This window comes from Ursus arctos, unplaced genomic scaffold (assembly GCF_023065955.2).
Source record: "Ursus arctos isolate Adak ecotype North America unplaced genomic scaffold, UrsArc2.0 scaffold_4, whole genome shotgun sequence".
Taxonomy (NCBI): Eukaryota; Metazoa; Chordata; class Mammalia; order Carnivora; family Ursidae; genus Ursus; species Ursus arctos.
The window spans coordinates 31,598,147-31,619,816 of record NW_026623056.1 but is presented as its reverse complement, the minus strand read 5'-3'; the positions used below and the strand labels follow the sequence as shown (position 1 = coordinate 31,619,816).

Here is a 21,670-nt window from a genome sequence, read left to right as displayed (position 1 = left end):
TGCTTTTCTCCTAAGATCAAAAACAGGGAACAAATTTGGGATGGCTACTCTCCCCACTCTTGTTCAACATGGTGCTGAAAGTTCTAGGTAGTGCAATCAGGCAAGAAAAGGAAATAAAAGGCATCTGAATTAGAAAGGAAGAAGTAAAAATATCTCTATTCACAGATGGCATGATTCTGTATATAGAAAATCCTAAGGAATCCATAAGAAAACTACTTGAACTGATAAACAAGTTCAGCAAAGTTTCAGGATACAAGATCAACACGTAAAATTTTCACAATTTTCAACTGCTAGTTATTCACCCCAAAGCAGCTTACGTACATAGACATATATGCATGGAAGAATCCAGGGGAAAGGAGAATTCAGTGTTTGTAATTGCACCAGAATTCAGCATCTGTTTTCAGTCCATATATTCAAATAACAGCATTGGTGAGCACTTGGTATGTGCTGGGCATCATTCGTGTGCTTTACATATATTAATGCGTTAATGTGTTAGCTTATTAACACATAGTCACACCAACTATTATCATCCCCGTCTCACAACCCAGAAAACTGAGGTAGAGATTGGCTAAGTAACTCGGTCACATACATAGATTAGCAAAGCCAGGATTATATATTTTCTTTCCTCAAAAGATAGCAGAAAGAGTTTCTTTGAAGAGGAGGTAAAAAAGAGCATCCGACTCAGAGTTAAAAGAACTGAGTCAGGATGCCTGGTTGGCGCAGTCGCTTACGCATCGGACTGTTGGCGGTTTCTGCTCAGGTCGTGATCTCAGGGTCCTGAGACTGAGCCCGGTGTTGGCTCCGCGCTCAGCGGGGAGTCTGCTTGGGATTCTCTCTCTCCCTCTCCCTCCGCACAGCCCTCCACTCTCTACTTCTCTCTCTCTCAAATTAATAAATAAAGCTTTAATAAGAAAGAGAAAGAACCGAGTCTTCCTCCGGCTCCTCCACTAGCCCGCTGTGTGACCTTGGATGGACAATTTACTTCTCTAAACCTGTGACTCCTCATCTGTAAAAAAGGAAGCTGGACGTAGTGAAAGCTAAGCGTCCTACCACCTCTAATTCTCTCACAGCGGACTTCACTCTGTGCCTGATGTCTGATGTACAAACCCTCCCTTTCCCAGCCACGGGGGGAGAGAAGAGGGCCAGGAGAGGACAGCCACTTACTTGTCATGACAAGAAATAGGAGAAACAGAAACAGGACCGCATGTCGCTTGCACAAGTCGCTGCTTCAGCCAGTGATGGGTTTAGGTGAAAAGCATGGTTATAATTAGAGCCGCAGCGCGGCCCGAACGCTCCACCAGCCCCAGTGAGCACAGCTGGATCTGCTGACTGCACGCACAGGAGTCTGAGAGGCCACTCTGGCCTTGAAAATTGATCCTTCTTAAACGGATTTTCCCCCTTCCTCAAAGGAAAGAAAGCCTCTCGATATAAAAGCTCACTTCCCTTCCTGCTTCCCCTGCTTAAGGCTCCTGCAGGGGAGACCAAGTGCTGATAAATACGGGGGAAAGAAAAAATCGTAAGCTGAGCCTGGTCACATTGCCCCTTGTGATATAGTTTTATTTTTAACTTCGAAACACTTGAACTATTTCTGTTGAAGTTTTCTCTGCTTCCCCTGCCTCCTCAACAGAACTCCGTCCTCTGCTGCAGCTGACGCTCCCCCAGCCACTTCCTGCGATCGGCTTGCTCACAGTCAAGGGACACAGGTGCCGCAGATGCTGACTCAGCCCGTGCCATTAAGGTAAGCTTTTCAAACGTGAGCAGGCAAACCAAGGAGACGTTTGGAGTGGTGGATGGGGAGAGAGAGGCTGAGCTGCGCACGCCTTTTTGCTCTGAGCGAGAAGATTGTTAAGCAAATTAGTTACCTGTGGTGGAGAAGGCGGTGGGCTCTGAGAAGGAGACCCAGCCACAGGTAAACTCTTGTTTTAAATCTAAAATCTTGGAGCAGGAGGAAATTACCTGTTTTCGGGCAGTTTACATTCTTTGACGGCCAACCAAGGGGCTGTGTGAGATCTCTAAAGTTACACAGTAGTGATGGGGGCTTAGGGAAGGGTGGAAGGGGTGAGGAAATAGGTGGAAGGGCTAGAACCCAGGATCTCTAGTTTTTAAGTCCAGATGCTGTGATCTTTTCACCAATCAACATTTGCTGTGTTAACTGCAAGGCATTCTTGCATACATACCATTTTATGTACCTTAAATTCCATCCCCTGTGTCACGCTACTGGATTAAAGGAGCACAGCTGTATTCACTGCATGTACTGCTTAAACTCTGGCTACAGAGCCTAAGACTTGTTTTTCTCTAACAGTATTCCCTAACTGCACTTCTCCTCCTCAAATCTCTTGAATCCAAAATGCACCCAAGGAATAGGAGTGAAAATATTTTACAAGTTGAAAGACTTATATAGGCTTTTGCATGCAAACCAAAAATTATTACAAACTTGAAGCTTGCACATCCAGAAGGACAAAAGGGAAATGATTAATGATACTTGCGGTATCGAAAGCTTTAAAATGTAGATTATTTCTAGTTTTTGAAATAACCGCATAGTGTTTCATGAGCAAATAAATTGTCTGCGATAACGGGGCAGTGTTTATTTTTTTATTTCCCTCTGGGCCTCGCTTAAATGTTCATAGTTCAGCTAAGGACATCCTAGGAAGTGGCCTATGCAGCAAAAGGGATTCTGTACACTCTGAACTTTGCAGTCTACGGGCTAAAGCCACCAATGCCAAGTAAAAGGAGACCTACCCGGATACCCTAACTCCTGGATTCCTTCCTGCCTGCCTCTGTAACCTCCAGACGTATCTCTTAACTGTGCTGTTGATGTCTAGGTTACACATACTGCTGGTTTGCTAGGCACAATGCGTTGTGTGTAATTTCCTAATTTCATTTAATTTTGTCAGGGTTTCCATGACACCAAGGTCTTCAAGGTATATGCTGAGATGCTGTCCTAGTGAGACTGGGGCACATTGATTTAGGATAGCCATGCAGACAGGCTGACTCACAGCTACCCCTGATAATCTAGCTAATTAGCACTTTCTTGGTCAATACAAAACAGTAATTTAAAATACTGATACTAATGACAGAAGCACAAGATAGGAGAATTAACTAGGGTATAATGAAAATGCTGGAATCATAGCCCAGAAGCCCAGGATTATGGACCCAGATGTGGGAATTATCATCAGCCAATTGGTTGTGGTAAAATCTCGAGGCAAAGGGATTACTTTAGTATTTTACTTTATACGTTTTCTTTCCTTAGAATTAAATATCCCTGGCAGGGGAACAATTTAACAGTATATAATTAAAGTAACTGATTGGCTGGGTAACAGATTAAGAGTTTAAGAATATCTCCGATCTTTAACTTTTGACCTTGTCACTTCCACTGAAGTTGAAGCTCAGGAATAAATAATTATCACCAGGGCCAGCCACATGAGGAGGCAAAATAGTTAGTTGCTGACATCATGTGAGGGGTGCTGAAAGGGCCCCTTGCCTAAAAATATCTCTCTGACATCAACCCTTTGGCCAACTAATTTTAAAATTACAGTAAAGAATGTTAAAGCTATTATCTGTTAATCCCATTCTCTTTTGCTTGTGTCAGTGATTTAAATATACCTGCTGTATGCCTTCTCATGACCTTGTTGGCCGGTGACACTCAGGCCCCACCTCTTCCTCATTCTTCCGGGCTCTGTCCTTTTTTGCCCTTGGCACCATCTAAGCTGCCCACATGCCCTTGGCCATCACCGCCGCACAGGTAGCTCTGTGTGGCGTGTGGTTTCCAAAGAATTCTCACTCTTACATCAAGGTGAGAAGCAAGGACAAGACACTTCACTTCTCTGGGCCTCAGTTTCTCTCCCAGGAAATGAAGAGTTTAAACTAGACACTTTCCTTTCAAAGGGAGGTCCTTGGACCATCAACATTGCCTGGAGCGTTGCTATATACGGGAAGACTCTTGGGCCCCACCCCAGTCCTACCAGATCTGAATCTGCATTTTAAAAAGATTGCCCAGGTGATTCCTATACACGTTGAAGATTCAGGAGCTCCAGAGCAAGGATTTGTGGTCATGCGTGATCCAGATTTCTGGTTTATGACTGTAAGGATTTAGAACAAGTACTACAACCTCTTGAAAACGATTCTGGCAGCTGAATGTCTACTACAACTCAAGCCCAAAGAAGTCTTTTCCATTCAGTTAAAGCTACATTCACCTAATAACATTAAAAACATTTCTCTTTCTTCAAAAAAAAAAAAAAAAAAAAAAGCCCCGGGGCGGGGGCACCTGGGTGGCTCAGTAGGTTAAGCTTCGGACTCTTGATTTCTACTCAGGTCATGATCTCAGGGTCCTGGGATTGAGCCCCATGTCAGGGTCAGGCTTGTGCTGAGCGTGGAGCCTGATTGGGATTCTCTCTCTCCCTCCCACATTTGCATGCTTGTGTACTCTATCTCTCTAAAAAGAAAAAAACAAAAGCCCCAAATTAGCATACATTTGACATCATTACACTTTCCTCCTAAATTTGTTTTAAATTGCTCTCAGAGCTCTTTCAAACTTTCTTTAGGGTTCTATTCAATTTCATTCATTTCAGTCCTATTGAATAAACATGGAGTGCTAGGCGCACATTAGCTGTACTCTCTCAGTCTCTCAGAAACTATTTTGTACATTCCTTGGGGAGCATTTCTGTCCTCCCTTGATATTCCAGTCAGAGCTCTTTTCCCACCTAAACACACTCACCTGGCCAGATAATTTCTGCCCCATTGATGGCTTTCATCCCTGAGCACACTATCCCAGCAACTTCCTCCTTAGGGGGAACTGACTCTGCAGCCCATCGCAAGAGAGAAGCCAATTTCAACTGACACCTTTTTTTCCTTAATGAACAGAATAATATATGTAGGTAAACAATAAAAATGACAAATCTGCCCCTAGGAAACAAAGATGCCTCAATCTGCTTTTGTGGCATCTGAAAGGTCCTCCAGCCTGGAGCAGTACTGCTTGAATTCCTAAGAGCTGAAGGAATGCATGTGGTGAATACAAGGTGGTGTGTGTGGGGCAGTTTCAGGGGGACTCACGTTCTTAAAGAAGTAAGGTAAGACTTTTTTCTTAAATGGGGTTTGAAGATTATTAAGCTGGCAGTGGAATATAAGATACTTTGGAGTGAGGGAGAACTGAACACAGCAAGGCCAGCCAAGAGCTGCACGAGTGATGCAATGTGAAGACAAAAAGACCTGGACATGGAGGTGACCATGAGAATGACCTTCCTCATAGGGGAAGGACGAACAACTGAGTGACCCTTTCCCTACTTTATCTCATTTGTCATAATCCTATGGGCTATTATGAACTGCACTTTATGGATGGATAAATTAGCTTTAGGGAGATTAACTTGTCAAAAATTACTTAGCTAACACGTGAGAGTGTTCATTAATTTATTTTATATTGGGGGTGTCAGATAAGGCCTCTTGTGGAGGTAACATATAAACTGCAATCTAAAGAGCAAGGAGCCCATAACACAAATAAAGCAAGGGGAGAATTTTGGCAGAAAGAACACGCACAAACGCCCACACAGGAGTGAGTGACAATGCTAGAGCTAAGTGCTCAAGGGAAAGGTGAGGTAAAGGAGGCCAGCAGTGGCCCACACATAAGGGGACACTCAAGCAGGGCCTTATGGGCCAAGATAAGGGTGTCAAAGTTCATTCCTTGTGATGGGAATTCATTGGAATAGTGGGAATAGTGGCCTAGTGTTAAAAGTTGTTGAAATCTTTCTTAAATTCCCGTATGAGTGGGATCATATGGTATTTGTCCTTCTCAGACTGACTTATTTTGCTTAGCATAATACGTTCTAGCTCCATCCACATTATTGCAAATGGCAGGATTTCATTTTTTGATGGCTGAGTAATATTCCATTGTGTGTCTATATATAGACACACACACACATATATATATATCTATCTCACATCTTCTTTATCTAATCATCAGTTGATGGACATTTGGGTTCTAAAGGGAAAAAAAAGAAGAGAGGGAAACAAGCCATAAGAGACTCTTAATGATAGAGAACAAACTGAGAGTTGATGGAGGGAGGTGGGTGAGGGATGGGCTAGATGGATGGGTGGTGGGTATTAAGGGGGGCACTTGTTGTGATGAGCGTTGGGTGTTGTATGTAAGCGATGAATCACTGAATTCTACTCCAGAAACCAATATTGCACTGTATGTTAACTAAAATTTTTTAAAAAGTTGTTGAATCACTCTTTCTGCTGGTGAGTATAGATTACAGAGCAGCAGATGGGAGGGATGAGACTGATTATGGTCTTTTGCACCAGACTGGTGCTTGGACCCAGGCAGTGATGGTGGAGATGGAAAGAAATGGACAGAAGTGCCCAATGCCCTTTCAGGTCTTTCCCCAAGGCCTTCCTGCTTAACTTATTCCTGTGTAGGGCCTTGTGCTAGTTCCTTTGTGACTGGGAGCACAAAATCAACCAGCTTCTAGCTCAGTGGTTCTTAAACTTGAGTTTACAACAGCATTGGTTGGAGGTAGTTGTTCTGATTCAGTAGGTCTGATTTGGTAGGGCCCAATAATTTATATTTCTAACCAGTTCCTAGGTAATGCTGACACTGTAGGTCTGGGTACCACACTTTAAGGGTCATTGTTCTAGCTGACTCGCCTTTTCTTATTAACTTACTACTTTCTGAGTGATCCACACAGCACCACAACCTGCATCAAATGTTTCCCCCTTGCCAGGTTCTAAATTATCCCCTATTCCTGTAAAGAAATATCCATCCCTTAAACTCACGTACCTGGTCCTTCCATCTACTCATATTCCACTTAAACTGCATCCAGTACAACCAGTAAAATCTAGTTCTGTGTAGATTTTTAAAACTATTTAGGTCTAAATTATATTGTTTTGACTGCTATCTAAATTATATTGTTTTGACTCTAAAATATATTTTGGGGAGAGTGTTTCAGAGAGTGTTTTGACCACAGACTTTATTGAAGTTCATTTTTAAGAGGAGGGAAAGTATTGCCTTTTCAGACAGGAAGTAAGAATTTAAACGTGAATGTAGGAGCATAGAAACTAAAGGAGAAAATGGAGGGAAAGTATTGCCTTTTCAGACAGGAAGTAAGAATTTAAACGTGAATGTAGGAGCATAGAAACTAAAGGAGAAAACGGTACCTGGATAAAAATATTTTGTTTCAAGCACAGAATTTTGTCAACCTTTTCCACAGTGAAGAGTTTCAATAATGTACGTGCTTTAATTTAGTAGGTTTTTTAGTTTAAATCTCAAAACCCGTATTATATTAGAGCTTTTAACCCTTAAAACTTTACTTTCATATATGTACTACCTCCAGTGCAAAGCTATGGGACCTGGGTACTTTTCGTATTTCCTCTAATCAGATGAGGCACAGTGTGGAATGTGGCCCAGAGGAGGACAAAAACCAATCACCATGGGGGTGAAAGTTCTTCCTATGAACTTCCTATGAATAAAGACCATCCAGCTCCTCTACAATCAGGAAAGATAATAGGTGTATCTTCCTTTCTGTGCCAACTGGAGGGAGAGAGGCTTTCCCCGATGGGCTCTAGTCATGGGCTTGCTTTCTTCCCAAATCACAGGGATAGACCACATGTCTCTGTGGGTCTCTGAGGGACACAGTATGATATGCCAAAGAGGAGAGTTTTAAACCCGATAAACTTACTCATCTTTGTGTTCCACTGTGAGTGGAAAGGGTAATATCCATGTCTCAGTGGCCATTGTGAGGATTAAATGAGATGTTATGTAAAGAACATGATAGGCACTAAAATCTTACTACTTTTTCTCCCTGACATCCAAAATGTAGAAAAATCACTCAAAGTAGGAAAGTCAGACAAACACCGTGGAGAATGAGGATCCAGTCACTGCACTGAAACGGAGATTAGAACAAGATAATCAATGATATACATAATTTGATCATCTTGGGGCAAGACCAACTGGCTACAACCTAAGATGATCAATCAAATATCCAAGTTTGTGTGGGACTAAGAGGTTTCCTGGAATCTGGAAATTTCAAAACTAAAACCAAGAGAGTCCCAGGCAAACCAGGACAATGGTCACACTGTTTACCCAGAAATAGACAATCAAGAATTTTGGATTGTCCTTTATCTCAGTGGAACAATTTCCTTTAGAATACAACAAAAGGTTCAGATAGGATTTTTGTGCCCTTAGGCTATATTTATCTTTCTCCTCCCCTCCACTGTCAAATTTCTCCAAGGAGTGGTCTCCACTTATTATGTCTTTCTGCTCAGCACACGTCCTCTCTCAAAGTCACTTATCTGGTGTAGCTCCAGAGGGGCAGAAGATCTTTAAATAGCATCATTAAAAACAAAACAAACAAAAGAAACAGCATCTTTGTTGCCTGTGCGCATTGTTTTTCTTTTCTCTTAAAGGGATATTTTCAAATAACTTCAAAGACACGGAGAGCAGCAGGGCTCCACCACAAAAGTTTCCAGTTTCAATAGCACTGTTCCTAAGAACCATTCTTTATAATGCTGAAGGATAAGAAATTATTGGGCTTAGAGTTCGTCACCGCTGTCTCTCCTGCAGCTGGGGCAGAGTTCTTGCCACACATAGAGAGCCCACAGAACCAGCTAGACCTGCTTTTCTCTTCCCAGAAACTAGTCTCAACTTTGTGACAGAACCATGTTGGCAAATATGAAGTTGGGCATTCCTACTGCTGGTAGCTGGTAGCTTCTTTCACGTAGCTGTATTCCATTCGCAATCTGCCTCTTCTTTCCCACCTAAAAACCAGTAGGGGACTCTGAATCATCCAGACTCCAACTTTATTCATGAGTGTCTTTTATGAATAGGAAGCAGATGAGCACAATCTGCCAGCCAGGGCACAGGTCCTGCTAATGTTGGAATGTGTGTTTAATGGCTTCCCTCTCCCCGCTAAGCAAATACCACATTTTGGATGGCAAGGGTCCCATTGCACAACTGAAATGCCACATTTGCTCTGGCAAGAGCTCTTTGGGGACCTGCCATGAGCAGTGGCAATGTTAGCATTGTTCTTAATCTTGAGGCAGCAGTCAAGGCTATTGCTCACCCTTTCCTTTACATCAGGCCACATGGTTCTGACTCTTCGCTCTCTGGTCTCTCCTCTGGCTTTCCTTCTCCCTACTGTCTCGAAAGTGGTCATACTCAGCTATGTGCGTCCTAGCTCAGATGCCTATTCCATGTTCTTCTTTCCCCAGTTATGGCTTCCTTTCCCACTTTTAAGTAATTCTCAAATCTGCATCTCTCCATTCTACCCTCATCTTACCATCCCCATGATCTGTTATCACCTTAAGCAACTTGTATTAAACTTGTGGGACTTGTCTCCCCCCTCCAAACAACTCTGTCTTCAGACTTCTATTTTTCTCAGAATTACACCCAATATTCTGTCTTCCTGGTTCAAAATCTTGGCATCAAATTTGACTCCTCTTTTTTCCCCATCTCCAGCCAGAAACAAAAACGCTGTGATTCCCTTGCAACGCACTTGGCCTCATCTTGCCTAGCTCCGCTACGCTCAGTTCTACCCCTGCAGCTTCATCACACTCTCCACAAAGCAGTTTCTTGCTCTAGGTCCTCCCATGCCATCCCTCCACTGCTGGTTAACACCCCAGTCACAGTGCTAAATGGTCCCTTATTGAGCCGCAAATAATGCCAGGTGTGTTCGCCTCATATGTACAAATTTCCACAGTAAGTCCACAGTGGACCCCCCCCCCCCAGGGGGTGATCAAACTGGAACACAGCAGGAGCCTAACTGAATGTTCAGTTGTATGTTAGAAGGTCCAGTAGCTGACCTCTTGCATCCAAAAGATGTCCTCTTGCCCAGTCCTATTCTGCTCCATCTCAGTCCTGCCCTCGCAGCCCTTCCCTCTGCTCAATTCCCTCTCTGGCTTTAACACCTTCATTTATCTTCTCCTGGGCCCTGAATCTGCTTGATGTTCTCACTTGCAATTTCACACTTGCCTCCTGATTCAGGCTCTTAGGGATATAGAGCTCTCTGCCGTGACCAGTCTTTCACACTCAGTAGTCCCAGTGCATAAGAATCAGATGGGTAATGTGTTAAGGATGGGAATTCCAGACACACCCCTCACTTGAGTCAGAGGCACAGCCAGCATAGCAGTGCTGTCCGATAGAACTTTCTATGCAGATGGAAATGTTCTATGCTGTGTTGTTCAATAGAATAGCTACTAACCATATGTGGAAACTGAAACTTGAAATGTAGCTAGTATGACTGAAGAACTGAATTATTAATTTTATTCCATTTTGATTAAATTTAAATAGTTACATGTGGCTGTGGCTGCCATTTTTATAGTGCAGATTTATAGATTTAACTAGCATCACAGCTGATTCTACTGAGCAAAAGTGTTTAAGAACTACTTAAATAAGCAGTCCAGGTGGTGCTTAGGCTCCCTTACTGGCACAGTGCAGGTAATCAACAAAGATTTGTTCAAGGAATGGATGAACAAATGAACACATGAACAAATCAGAATATAATTTCCTTGAGACTTAAGGCTGTCTCTTCTGGAAAAAAAACAAAAATGTTGGGGAGACTTTTCCAAATTGAGAGAGTTTAAAAAGATTTTCCAGCCAAATGTAATAAATTGACCTTAAAGGGATCCTGGCTCAAAAGTTAAAAATTAACAAAAAAAAAAGTTGAAGACATTATTTTTGGGACAATTGGATAAATTTGAACACAGACAGCATATTATATACTATTAGAAAATATTTTTTAGTTTTCTTAGGTGTTATGTTATTGCAGTTACAAAGGAGAATGTCTTTAGTCTTAGAAAATACAGGCTGAGGTACTTAGGGATGAGGTGTCATAATAACAGCAATTTATTTTCTAGTGGTTTGGCAAAAATTGTGTGTGTGTGTGTGTGTACGCGCGCGTGTGTGTGGAGAGAGGGAGAGAGAGAAAGCAAAAGTGGCAAAATGTTAACTTTTGGATATAGGTCGAGTACATGGGTGTTCATTGTATATGTTCTTTCACCTTTCCTGTAAATTTGAAATTTTTAAAAGTTGAAGGAAAATTCACCCATAATGAACTGATAAATCCTAAAGTAAAATAAAATTTCAAAATACTGCGTTTTCTGACTTTTGAGTGCTAACTGCACCCCACCCACCCCACCCCACTCCACCCCAGACTAACACAGTGCTGACATTATGCTACAAGTTCTCTAGACCAGGTGCTGCAAATTGGCAAGCTGCAGATCCTGTGTAACTCGCATACATGTTTTTCCTTGGCCCAAATAGAGGGTTTTTTTCTTAGAAAAATTAAATTAGTTGCCAACTTCAAAATTCCAAGGATTTTTACCTTGATACATTATGTAACAAAAATTTTGCAGTATAATTAAATATAAAACACTTATTTTATAATAGCAAACATGCTTAGATTATGTCTATGAGATAAATACCATTCTAAGAGTTTCAGGTATTGAAATCATTTGCTCCCCACAACAGCACTATGAGATAGGTACTATTATTCTCCCTTTACAGATGAGGAAAATGATGAACAAGGACAGTAAGCAACTTTTTCAGTTTCACAACTACTGACTCATAGTGCTGGGTTAAATCTTGCATAGTCTGCCTCCTAACCACTACATTATACCACCACTCACAAAAATCTGCATCCCCAGTTTCTCTGGAAAAATCAGATGGTCTGGCAACATATTCCCACATGGGACCAATTGACCAGAGCCAAGGAGCTAGATTTTCCTGAAGGCAGAGCATCTTCTCTTCTGCTTGCTGGAGTCCCCACTTGGCCCGTTTCTGGGCCCTTGAGGTCTGACCCCTGCTCTAGCCATGGCACAGCAGAATTCACCATGGTGAAGGACAGATAGTAGACATATCACAGACACTTGTACAATGCCCCAGACCAACCTAGATATCAGGTTGTAGGCACGAAGCTGTAGTGGGAGAGAAAGCTAGAAGGTTAACTTGGGTCAGAAAAGCATGCGGCAGTGATGGGATTCATGGATGGGTGGAATGTCAGGATAATTGTTGGTAGACAATGGAGAAAAGTTACAGGAAGCAGAAGGTACACGTCCCATGTCTGGTGAGATGCCCATCAGAGGGCAGTGTGGGTCAGTGAGAAGTGTGGGCTAGCGTGGCTCATGATTCTGTCGTTTAGCAGCTCTATCACCTTGGACAAGTCATTTAACTTCTCCAGCTTCCATTTCCTAGACTATAAAATGGGGCAAAGACATTTACCTCCAGGGTGGTGAAAGGATTTAAATAAGAGTATGCAAAGTCTCTTTGACTTCTGTTCATATACATAACCAAAATACTTTTCTTACTAATCATTCATATTCATATTTTCATATTTCCCCCTAGATTTACAAAGCAAGAAGAAATTAGGAAGCTATGGTAAGTACCAGGTGCTGATTGGATCTTCATCTTTCAGGGGTCCAAATCTGGCTAGCTTCATTTAACCTGTAGCCCAAACAGTTGGCAGATTTGCCCTTATGGTTTGATGATATTTATTGACTTTAGGCCAAACCAGAGATGCTGGAGCAGAACCTAGAAGAAATTGACATGGAGTAGGGGAAGAGCAGAGAGCTGAGAAAGATTTGTGAGCAAAGATCTTTAGCAAAACTTTAAAAATGAAAAACCCAAACATACAGCAATATATTAAATGGCTGACAGTTCCTTCGTTCAGCATATTGAGTACCTATGATGGTCCAGGTGCTGGAGATGCAGAAGTGAACAAAAGTACACGTGGCCCCTGTCTTCCCAGCACTGGGTAGATAGCTGGTTAAATGAATGACAGCACACTCCTCTGGAATATTACACAACCATTAAGAAGACAGCTTGCAAAGAATCAATAAAACAGTGTGGTCTCATGTTACAATAGTTACAAAGCAGGATGCAGAACTGTATTCATAGTATTAACAGGGTCATATAAATCACCCATAACCCACAACTCAGAACAATTATCAACAGTGTAGTCCATTACATTCAGCTTTTTTCTTTTTCTATTCTAAACACATCTACTATATACATAGAATAAACTATTGGAAAATAAAGAAAAGAGTGTTGGTAGTTATTTCTGGGTTGTGGGAGTATGAGTGATTTTTGCTTTCTTCTCTATGATTTTCTAGATTATCCAAGGTTCCTATAGCAAGCATGTATAAACAGGAAATAAGTCGTCTAAAACGCAGTCGCAGACATGCACAGAACTTCTCCTCCATATGTCTTCTCTTTCTCCTTGCTGTTGGTGTCTCTAGGGCAGGGCACGCAGGCCTCTACCTGGGCAGCACAGGCATTGTGAGAAATGCTTCAACCGTCACTGCCGCATTCCTGTGGAGCCTGATGTCTCCTGTCTGGTGATAAACTGCCATCTGTCCTGTGGTGCCACCTTCCACATGTGCAAAGAGGCAGAGCATGAGCTCCTCTGCCCTCTAGAGGAGGTTCCCTGCCTCAACTCCGAATACGGCTGCCCCCTTTCCATGTCCCGCTACAAGCTGGCCAAGCACTTGCAAGTATGCCCCGCCAGCGTGGTCTGCTGCTCCATGGAGTGGAATCGCTGGCCAAATGTGGACTCCGAAACAACCCTTCATGAGAACATCATGAAAGAGACCCCCAGTGAGGAGTGTTTGGACACAGCCCTGGCCCTCCAGGACCAGAAGGTCCTTTTCAGATCTCTGAAAATGGTAGAACTTTTCCCAGAAACTAGAGAGCCCACTGAGGAGGAACCTACTATGAATGGTGAAGCCAGCTGGGAGGAAATGGAAGGAGCAGTGGGTGGAGCAGATGCCAGTTTGGTACCACGTGGATCTCTATCAGCAACTAATGGAGAGATGGCAGAACTGAGTCAAGAAGAACGAGAGGTGTTAGCCAAAACCAAAGAAGGGATGGACCTGGCCAAGTTTGACAAGTGGGAGAACATATTCAGCAAAGAGCATGCAGCCTCTGCTTTAACAAGCTCATCAGTAGGCTGTGAGAGCACAAGTGGGAACAGCCCAGGGAAAGAACAGATTTCTAGCGACAATAACATGGTAGGAGAGGAGGCTCTCAAAGAGAAAGAACCACAGGAAAACCAGAAGCAGCAGGATTTTCATGAAGCCCTGGAAACAACAGGGCTTGCCCCTTGGCAGGATGGTGTTCTAGAAAGATTGAAAAAAGCTGTGGATGCAAAAGACTATAATATGTATCTGGTGCACAATGGGAGGATGCTTATCCACTTTGGTCAGATGCCTGCTTGTACACCTAAGGAGCGGGACTTTGTTTATGGCAACCTTGAGGCTCAGGAAGTGAAGACTGTTTACACCTTCAAAGTTCCTGTGAGCTACTGTGGGAAGCGGGCTCGTGTTGGAGATGCCATGTTGAGTTGTAAACCAAGTGAACACAAGGCAGTAGACACTTCGGATTTAGGGATCATGGTGGAAGACCTACCCAAATCAGATCTCATCAAGACAACCCTCTTGTGTGCTTTAGAAAGAGAGCTTAAAGGTCATGTCATCTCTGAATCCAGGAGCATTGATGGGCTGTTCATGGATTTTGCTACGCAGACATACAATTTTGAGCCAGAACAGTTCTCCTCTGGGACAGTGCTGGCTGACCTCCTAACCACTGCCAACCCAGGGGGGCTCCATGTGGAACTCCACAGTGAGTGTGTGACCAGGAGACACAACAAGAGCAGCTCTGCCTTCACTTTCACTTGCAACAAATTCTTCAGGAGGGATGAATTCCCCCTACATTTCAAGAATGTCCACACAGACATTCAGTCATGTCTCAATGGCTGGTTTCAGCATCGATGCCCTCTTGCCTACTTGGGATGTACATTTATTCAAAACCATTTCCGTCCCCCAGGGCAAAAGGCAAAAGTGATCTATAGTCAGGAGCTCAAGACCTTTGCCATTAAGCCAGAGGTTGCTTCAGAGCTGAGTGAGAGAAAGAAGAACAACCATCTCTCAGGCCATGGAGGGAAAAGCCAGAATTGTCTAACCAGCCTGCCCCTGGAGGTTTTGCAATACATTGCTGGGTTCTTGGACAGCATCAGCCTGTCCCAGCTTTCCCAGGTGTCTGTGTTGATGAGAAATATCTGTGCTACTTTGTTACAAGAGAGAGGGATGGTCCTCCTGCAGTGGAAGAAGAAGAGGTATTCTCACGGAGGCACCTCCTGGAGAGTCCACAGAGAGGCAAGTAAACCTTCATTCATTCATTCATTCATTCATTCATTCATTCAACAATTATTTAGTAAGAGCTTTCTATGTGCCAAGCACTGTACTAGGCACTGGCATTGTACTAGGTTCCTGGGAAGAAGACATAATCCCTGAACTCAAGGAGTTCAGTCTAGTAGGGAAGACAGACCGATAGACATATAAATGACAATACAGATGGTAGTACCTGTTTATCTCTGTGTATGTGTCCTGGATATCTTCCGTTTGTTCACATGATTCATTCTCCAACCCTATCCACTGTGATCAGTCCCCCAGGAGGCTGATCTTTACAGACCGCCTCAATTAGCAACCTTGCCCACCAGCTTCCAGCTGGGTTAATCTAATGGGAGTGTGTCAGCGGGAAATGGGAGGGAGGAAGAATGAGTTGATAAATCTATTCTTCTGGCTTCCTCTCTGCATGCATTCTCCCACCCTTGATACTTAGCACTGGCCATGTCCCTCCACTGAAGGTGACTGTATCAGGTGACTCCACACAATTACTCATTCTTGGTTCCAGTGACCTTTCTTCTTCCCTTTCAGGCCCAGGGTATTAACACTCTAGATTGTTACTAGCCCCCATACTGCATTATATCTTGTGGCTTTCCTACAACCTGCCCACACATTTGCATATTGTTATTTTTTTTAATTCTCTTCAAATTACCCAATTTAAGTGTGCCATCTGTTTGCTGCCTGGAGTCTGATACAGTATGTCAACAAATTCTCCTTGGTCCCATATCAACTAATTTAAAAAATAGCAAAACAGTTTTTGCCTTTGTTAAAGACATTTTGAAATTCTAAAATAATTTGGTTCACTGATCTCTCCTGGTTCAAATATCTGTTTACTTTCTCAAAAAACTCTGCTGTATAAATCAAAGAATCTTTCTCTTTGGAAAAATCTTTTTCCTTTTTCCTAATCTTGCTGAACTGCATCATAATTTCTATTACCTTATACCATACAAAAGTGAAACTCCTAATTCATCATATATGAGATGCCCTTAGCATCATTTCTCATGGTAAATATGTTGGTAATATGAACCACAAATTAATGATACCCATTAAGGTCAATAATTCCATAATCTCACTGTTGAATTTCTTCCCAAAATGTGGGTGTGTGCAGACTGGCACTGGAGAGTTAGTTGTTCACACCTATTTTCACTGATTATGTCTAAAACATCTTATATGTTTTCCATTATTTATTCCCTGAGCAGTTTTCTTCAAAAACCAATTATGAGACTCTCCTTCATGTATCCAGGCCTGCATCCATGTGTTAAATAAACACTGACTACCACCCATTTACATGTTAGGGATAAACATGAATAAGACTGAGATCTTGCCTTGTATGACCTAGGACTGTCTAATATCTTCCTCTATAAAATCAGATGCAAATAATTTACATATTAGAAATTCAATTTACATATTAGAAATTCCATTATTTTTTGGCTCATGTTTGTTCCCAATTCAGTGATTTCTAACCATTCCTGAATATCTTGAGAAAAACTAATTTCCTTTTAGAAAGGAAAAAAAGAGAATTTAGTTGGAGCTAAAGGATGCTTATATTAAAATGGCCTTTTTAAAGTAAAAATGGAAATAGTTCTAAGATCCCCAGAAACAATTTTCTTACATAGGAACAATGATAAGAAACAGAGGGTGAAGTGTCAGGTTGAAAGGGTATCAGGTTATGCCTGCCCTCGTAGCCAGATTTAAAAACTAGTGACTTTGCCACCACATCCTAGGTGGAAAGGCCAAAAGGTGTTTTTGTACCAGACACTGAGATTTCTCCTGAAGTTTCTGTTCTAGTGTGACTCTTCTTAGTTAGGATACTTTTAGTTTTAAGCAACAGAAAACCAACTTAAAATGGCATAAGTAATAAAGGGAACTTTCACCCAAAGGCAATGGCTCAGGTAAAGTTTGATCTTTTTATTTTCTATTTCTTACCTCTACTTCTTCTCTAGTGGCTCCATTCTAAGACATGGTTCTCCCTTGGTGGACACTGGGGGCTGCCAGCAGCTCCTAAGACTGAAGTTTCCCAGTTCAAGTACAGAGGGAAAAAGAGAATCTGCTTCTTGATATCTCAAGCAAAAGTCCTGGGGTAGAGTCCGATTGAGACAAATTGTCCTAATTTGAACCATGTGTCTTTCTAGAACTGATCACTGTTCCTGGTGGGAGGGGGTGGGTATGTGTCAATATACAGATTGCTGTAGGCATTTCCACAAAATTACATGGCTGGCTGGGAAGATTATCAATTGGAAGGGTGAACTAGGAATTGGATGCTGACGAAGGAGCTAACAAATGTCTACAGCAGCCACTAAATGCTCTCTGGAAGCTAAGAACATGAAGAACAGGAAGGTATTTTCCTAAACTCTTCAAATAAAGCCAACCTGAGGGTCTTGCCCCAGTGTTCACCTTTGAACTTCCATGTTTCCTAACAGATCTGGCAATTCAGCAGCCTCTTCTCCAAAATCAAGAGCTGGGAGTTCAATGAAGTTGCCTCCATGTCTGAACACCTGAAGTCCTGTCCTTTCAACGTTGTAGAGCATAAGACTGACCCAATTCTTTTGACCAGCATGTGTCAGCTCCAGGAGCAGGCCCGAGAGAGCTTAGTCACCACCTTTAGAGCCAGACCACGAGGAAGACACACCTGCTAAAGGTTCAGATGCCATCATTCTTGGATTCACCCCAGGTTACTGAATGTAGGACAAAGTGATTTTGAGGACTTTCTTCTATAAACTGCATACATGCTTATCTAGTGTATTGGAACGTGCACTGCCATAAACCTGAGCAGTTGCACAAGGTTCAAGAACTCCTAAGCCATGGCTTGTACACTTGCTATAAGGGCCATACTGATAACCTATTTCCTTCCCCCCACTTTTTTTTTTCTAAAACAAATCAATCTGAGGAGAAAATAGGTAACTTGAGGCCATTTGAAAGATGAGCCCAAGTCTTAGGAGACGAGAGCAGTGCAATTCCATAACCAGCACAGGCCTGTACTTTGGTGCAGAATGATTTCGTTGATGAGCATTTTCAAATAGAGGAGGCAAGCAATGCAGGAGTAGGGAACTGAGGTGCGTCCCAGGGCACCCAGGGTGAAGGGCACATGGTTTGACAGTTCTGGAGCTGGGGTTATCTTGACGGTTAAGTCCAGGTCTTCTTTTAGTCACTCCACCACCTGTAAGTCCAGGAAGTCCAAGCACAGCACAGCCCAAAAAAATGGAGACCTTGGCTGAGCACAGCAGCATCAAGGGCACTGCAGGCCAAAGAATGAGAGGCAGAAATGAGGTCACAGAGTTTGTTGTGGAGAATCTTTGCAACATATAGAAGGACAGCCTTGCAAACTGAGGAAGAGTCCAAATGAGACATTGCATTAATGGAGAAAATTAGACCAAAAGCCACAAGCCTGCTTTTAAACATGTCAAAAATGACCTAAGAGTCAAGGTTCTTTTCTTCTTAAAATTATATTCTAAGTCTGGATTAGGGATAGCATAGTCACCAGCCCGAGCTAGCTGAGATGACTGCAAGACACTAACACCAACTTCAGCGTCATACAAGAATGCATGCCCAGAGAGACCACACATTTGGCAAAGTCCAAACACGGCCCACTGAAGTTGCTGTGGCACCAGCCACCAGGTCCCAGACACCACTTGAGTACCCGGTGGAGGACCATGGGAAGGAACACACCTGAACATAGTAGTTCCCTGTAATTGTTCCTACCTATTACTGTTCATGACTCCAGTCTGTCTGAAATGGGTGATATATTGGTTTTGGGTAACAAACAGTGAATATTCATGAAACCAAGAGTAATCTATGTAATAGAAATTGCCATCCCCTAAAGCAGGGTTTCTCAGAACTACTAACATTTTGAACTAAATAATTCTTTGTTGTAAGGGACTGTCCTGTGTGTTATAGGATATTTAACAGCATCTTTGGCCTCTATCCAATAGATACCAGAAGCACTCCCACAGCTATAACAACCAAAAATGTCTCCAGACATTGCCAAATACCCTCTGGGGGTGAAATCACTCTGGGTTGAGAACCACCTTAAACAAGGTCATACCAGTGGCAGTAACTTAGGATAAGCTTTTTAGTACAGCAAAATCTTACATAATGATCTACAATGGTTATGATTTTATGTAGCTCTTCTTTATTTAGTAGGTAAGTTTTAGGCAGATGTGATTTTAAGTTGGGAACCAGATGGAGTTGATTGTTTGGTGTGGCTTTATGTCCTTAAGTCATGTGCAAAAATATATATATCCTTTCAGCTCTCTCCAGATGTAGCAGAAGCAGGGCATATTGAGCTATTTTATCTTGTGTTTCTTTCCCTCTCACCTTAATCAGTGCCATTTTCTCAGCAGTCCTCAAGCAAGTGAGAAAGAAGGGAATAGGAGGACAGGTATTACGGGGAAACAGAGAACAAAGAATTCAGATAACAAAATGAAAAAGAGTCTAGTCAATCTGGATGCTTATTGTTGCCTGGGTCTCTCTCTGAATATAGTCCAGAGCTGGTATAGATGAAGTCCAGGACACTTGTGAGAAGAGTCAAGGCGGCATTAGAGCAAGTCCCAGAGTAGAAACACGCTCATCTTCTTATTATCATGCACTACTTGTTACTAGTTAGTAATGTAAGTCTGTGTTTCCTAATCCTTTTTGCTTGGTTTATATTTCACATTTGTATATAAGGCACCATTTTCTAAAAATACAACTAGAGTGTGAGCTATGATGTTATTCAGTGAAGATGAGTTACTGCAAACAACACTGAAGTGAGAAAAAAGAAAAAGTTCTCCATGTATCAGTTCCCATGTGTTTTGAATCTAGTTCCCTCCTACCTGGAGGAAGAAATCTCCTGAAGTCCACTCTGGGTTTCTTCTTTTACTAGAAGAGAGAAAGGGGCGCTATTGACCAAGGGAGATGAAAGTCAGGGGCTGCTCTTGGGCGGAAGAGAAATATAGAGAAAGGAAGAGAGCAGAGTGTTTTCCTTCACAACCTGGGCAGCTCGGGGTCCAAGAGGGCAGCCATTGTACAGCTCTGTGGGCTGCACACTTGCAGTGCATCTTTATTTTCCTAGTTGCTGCCTTTGGAGCAATATTGATCAACATCATCAAACACATTTTACAAGATATCTAATTGAATATGTTGCAGGAAACCGGGGGACTACAGGTGTCCACCGGTCTACACAAACAAGCACATTTTATGGTGAGAGGGCAGTTGAAGAAAAAAGGAAGCCTTTTAGAGAGACTGTGGATCAGACAGAAAAATGACTGTATTGGTGAGATGAGGCCGTGGTGAGTAGCGTGAGCAGCAGAATTACCTGACAGAGGCAAGACAGGTAGACATGGCCTCAGATTAAGAAGCAGCTGAGGGGAGTAAAAAGGAATAGGAATAGGAGCCTGGACAGGGAGGCGTCTATGAACAGATACCTTACTGAGTATCACCACCAAGAAAGTCAGCCCAGAGTAGAGATCAGCCAGACGTGGGGGGTGAAGTCTGTAGCACTGAAGCATAAAGGAAGTTTCTGTCTTATAATGAAGGGAAAAGTGAAAAGTAATGTGGGACTTGGAGATGTAAGAGGAAAACCACTGTGAAAGTCTGATCTATGTGTGATATCAAGTCAAACTGAAGTGAAGAATGAGATTGTGTATATCTCTGGTGACTTGCCTCTGGATGCTGGAAATCCCAATGTCTCTAGAAGCAGAAATAAAAGCTGTTTTGTACTCTGGAAGGCTACCTGGGTGAGTCTTGTAAGTTAGGTCTAAAGACAGATTTGTGACTCACTGGCAAAGAGGTCATTGCGAAAGAGCGCGTGTCTTAAAGAAAAACCAAGGAACCGGCCTGAGGGATGCAGTGCTCTAGTCACGCGAGGAGCTCACCAACTTCATGAAGTCCTAGAGCAATTATGGATCTCAGACACTAATTCTAGCTCCTCTTTGATCCCACAGTTTTCTTCATCTTTGCCCCATATCCCTGACTTTTATTTTGATTTTGCCTAGGATCTCCTATCAGACCTTGCTGGACCCAATGGTCTGGGGCCTCTCATTCTTTCTCACCCCCATAATTTGCTTGGTGATTCACTTTTAGCCCACTACTAACTAGGCAAATGTATTCACCTCTTTTCCTATCAGCCTTGGCCCTGGACTACACAGAATGTTCATAAATTTCCTCATCAGTTTCAGTCATCCAGCTATAAGGAAGCCTGAATTTTCTCTAGTAGAGGCTACTGTCTCTGACCCTATATCCTCTTAACACCTCATTGAAGCCTGTAGTCCTTTAGCTTTAGTCTTTTTTTTATTGACCAAATCTCCCTTTTCCTCCTTTCAACCCCCCAATTTGTGTTTCTTCCTCAAGAATCATGTCTTAAAAGAATGTAGTCATTATTCCCAGGCAGAAGGTGGCTGGCCTCTCACAACTGCTGAAGCCAAAAAAGTTGAACTGCCTTATTATGGACACTTCTTGGTTCCCCGGCTCCCCACCTTACTGCCATTTTCCAGGTCAATCTGTTTTGGATTGGGTTTAAGTACAGTCT

The 21,670-nt window shown here is 42.6% G+C and overlaps 1 protein-coding gene across 3 annotated transcripts; it reads left to right on the top strand.

The window, feature by feature from the left end:
* The first annotated feature begins 1,230 nt into the window (after positions 1-1,230).
* On the top strand, positions 1,231-20,866 carry FBXO40 (F-box protein 40). 3 transcript variants are annotated; one of them, XM_026494535.4, is made up of 5 exons: positions 1,231-1,516; positions 1,628-1,738; positions 12,329-12,361; positions 13,222-15,135; positions 17,586-20,866. In XM_026494535.4, exons 3-5 carry the CDS (start codon positions 12,359-12,361, stop codon positions 17,799-17,801), a joined length of 2,133 nt encoding a protein of 710 aa, XP_026350320.1. In that variant the 5' UTR covers positions 1,231-1,516; positions 1,628-1,738; positions 12,329-12,358; the 3' UTR covers positions 17,802-20,866. The 3 variants fall into 3 exon arrangements, with proteins under 3 accessions (XP_026350320.1, XP_048071182.1, XP_044238451.1); XM_048215225.2 differs by having other exon boundaries at positions 1,328-1,516; positions 1,598-1,738; XM_044382516.3 differs by having other exon boundaries at positions 1,406-1,516; positions 1,628-1,909.
* Positions 20,867-21,670: the final 804 nt, after the last annotated feature.

Bases quoted from the DNA above. Each gene is read 5' to 3' on its own strand.
- FBXO40 (XM_026494535.4), top strand. The intron at 15,136-17,585 runs GCAAGTAAACCT...GTTTCCTAACAG, and splicing joins CCTGGAGAGTCCACAGAGAG to ATCTGGCAATTCAGCAGCCT.